Genomic DNA, 3,143 nt, shown 5'->3' with positions numbered 1-3,143 from the left:
ACTTAAGTGCTTTATTGTATTATTTTATCACTGTAATCCCCTACATTATTGTATTTCAAAACACTTTATGACTCGATTAGTTACATATTAATAGATAATAACGTGAAGCGTCTTCTGAAAAGTTGATTTAAATCAAACATACACATCAAGAAATGATAAGCTTTTGAGATAATGAATCAAACAGTTTAAGAAATGTTTGATTATTTCATCGTGTTCAACCCAAATGTCATTCTCAAGTATTTGCACACTTTCTCATTGTCTGACATTTTATCAGATTTTGTTAAACGGCAAAATAATGAACAAGATTACTTTATAAACTTTCTTCAAAGTCAGAAGTAAACTTATGTTTCTTTTGTATTTGGTAGAAATAATTTTATGAATTGGGTCAAACCGCCTACCAGAATAACTCACAGGAGTTTTCTGGAGTTTTGTCCCACTCCCCCTGACAGAACTGGTATAATTGGGTCAAATTTATAGCCAGCAATTAGTAACCAATTTGCCGGATTACTCATCGTCTATTTGGTCCGAGCTTTAACTTCCTGGTTCATGTCTTGAGATATTGCTGTGATATTTCTGCATAATGTTTGTTCCTCCTTAAGTCACCAGCCTTTCCTGCAGGAAAAAAACCACACTACATAATACAGCCACYGCCATACTTCACAATTAATATGGTGTTCTCCAGTTTACAGTTTCCCCCTTTTGAAGTTGTCGCCTTCACAAGCCTTTTTACTCTAAACTGTGGTTTATTTGCAAAATTTGCACCAAAGTACAGCAGTCTATGTGTTWGCATCTTTAATAATTATTGACACATAAACACCACCATGTGAGATGTTATGATTAMATTTTTTTATTAGAGCACATAATTTGCTATAAAACCTGTACACAAAGGTATGAAATGAAAGACACTTAAAAAAATATCTAAATTAAAGWATGACAAAGCTTCTCATTTTCTATGGCACAAACTTTAAAAAAGCAATTACAGTTCCAGTCATATAATTACCTAAATGAAATGTGTAGACACTGCAGATGTATTAAATATTGTATGAACACTTATAATTTACTCTCCATCACCATTTCTACAATCAAACAGCTTATTTCATGTTTGATGGAATGAAAACGGTTGCTGAAGCAGCAATGCGTTGAAATGTGTGGTCTGTGAATATATTCTGTGGTCACCTATCAGTTTAAAACGTCCATTTGTTAACAGCAAAGTGCAGCTGCAACTCTAGAGTAGCTCTTGACCTGTTGTGTTAATGCTGAGCGAAAGCAAAAGCAGAGCTGCAACATTTTCTTGGCCAGCCTCCTGACTCCAGTCAGACTCCATAAAATCGCCGTAAAAGCCRCTCTTTGCTCGGTAATAAAAACTGCAAACAGCAGGAAGATTGAAGGTGGTGTCGCTGCGGGGAGCCGTCCTCTTCAGCCTCTTCTTGGATGCCTAAAATGCTGCAAAGACAGAAAAAAAAAATCAAACGTTTTAGAAATGTTTTTTTTTTTTTTTTACGAGTTACCTCTTTGCAGATTTCAAGTAGAAGAATATTTCCTATGTTTACCTTTTTCTCTTTCTTCTCATTCTTCTCATTCTTCTCGTCAATCTTCAGCACAAGCTCCTTGACCCATTTCTCATTGGGGTCTGTGCAAAACTTGCGTCCCCTCCTCATGATGAAGCTAAAGGAAGGCGAGGAGTTCAGGTGARTTTCCGGTTCAGGCGATCAGATCTGACTCAAAATAACCGTTTTGTGTTTGTAAAACTTACATTACAGCAGGGATGTTGCAGCCGCCATCTGTTCTCTGGCGTCTGTAGTTCACTGCGTGCTTTTGAACGTTGTTGGCGAGATTCTTCACATACTTCAGGCAGCAGTCCTCGTAGGACACTGAAATATCATAAATCAACTTCAATTCAGAGCCGACAAATTATGAAAACATCAAAACGTTTGTTGTAAATTTGAGGATAAACATTATAGTTGATTAATCTTAGTTAATCAGTCAGTACTATCTACGGGGATGTTTAAGGTTGTAAAGTATAAGCAGTAAAGACACAGGAAGTCACATCTACCCATCCCAGCAGTTTGGCAATAAACCAAACTTATTAACCCTGTTTACKTCTTTACTGCATGCTAGATATGCAACACTATTTCCAGAAACCAGCTGTTTGTTTGATAAACTCTTCACCTTGTGCCCATGTGAAGCAGAGACAAGAAAGAATCAGCAGGAAGAACAGCGTGTTGAACCGCATGGTGAAGTCTGTGGAGGCAAATCTGGAAAAAAACAAACAAAAAAACAAACAACGCAATCAGCCTTATCAGTCTCATTACTGCAGCTCCGTTCCACCCACACATTCCCAAATAAACCTTGAACTTTTGACGAATGCAGAAATGTCAGTCTTTGTCTAACACCTGTCCAGCCACACCTTGGATCAACGAACTAATTTATTTTGGATTATGGGAAAAATTTCCCGTTATGTAAATGCCTCTAAAGGRCAAGTATGYTTGCCTTTTTATTCTTTTATACATTACGCATTYTTGATATTCCATTCATGTCAAAACTAACTGTTTGCAGTTGCTTTTAAGAAAATATTAGAATGCACAAACATTTCCCCAGAGATTCCTATTCTCTCCCGTGGATTTGGATAATTAACCCGATGATTTAACTAAACATTTACATCCTGCAAATGATGGCAATTCCTGTTTCCTCTTAGTATAGTGAAATGAACAACCAACTAGAAATAAAATAAAGACAAACTAACTCTAACCCTAAAATTTCTCACCTGTGATGCTGTCAGTGTCGGTTGCAGCTCCCTCTTCTTGTGTCTAGCAAACCTGTGCAGGCACTTCTCTTTATAAGACGTCTCTGCTGGCCAGATGCCAGCAGAGTCACCTTTGTACTTATCAGGGTGTTTTTTTTTTTCTTTTTAAAGGATGGCTTATGAGTTTCAAAGTGTCACTGGTGTTTTTATGCATTTTCCTCAGATTTTACCTCTGAGAAAAACAGAAAAGATTGCTTAATTTATTTTTTCCCAATTATGTGCAATAGTTACTTAAAAGAGTCATAAACTCATAAATGCATTCAGCTTTAATTTAGTTCATTAGTAAATGACAACAAAAGTCATCTTAGGGCTGCAGAAAGAGAAAGACAACAACTCACTT

At 36.6% G+C, this 3,143-nt stretch overlaps 1 protein-coding gene across 1 annotated transcript; it reads right to left on the bottom strand.

Moving 5' to 3' along the window:
• Nucleotides 1-824: 824 nt before the first annotated feature.
• On the bottom strand, nt 825-2,871 carry ccl25a (chemokine (C-C motif) ligand 25a). The gene is made up of 5 exons (XM_008434423.1): nt 2,765-2,871; nt 2,170-2,255; nt 1,754-1,871; nt 1,551-1,665; nt 825-1,443 (listed from the first exon to the last, which is right to left on the bottom strand). The coding sequence occupies exons 2-5, from the start codon at nt 2,231-2,233 to the stop codon at nt 1,417-1,419; spliced, it is 324 nt and encodes a 107-aa protein (XP_008432645.1). The 5' UTR covers nt 2,234-2,255; nt 2,765-2,871; the 3' UTR covers nt 825-1,416.
• Between the last annotated feature and the right edge of the window lie 272 nt (nt 2,872-3,143).

Source organism: Poecilia reticulata, linkage group LG17 (assembly GCF_000633615.1).
Source record: "Poecilia reticulata strain Guanapo linkage group LG17, Guppy_female_1.0+MT, whole genome shotgun sequence".
Taxonomy (NCBI): domain Eukaryota; kingdom Metazoa; phylum Chordata; class Actinopteri; order Cyprinodontiformes; family Poeciliidae; genus Poecilia; species Poecilia reticulata.
The sequence above is the reverse complement of the archived record's forward strand: the minus strand, read 5'-3'. Positions and strand labels throughout refer to the sequence as shown.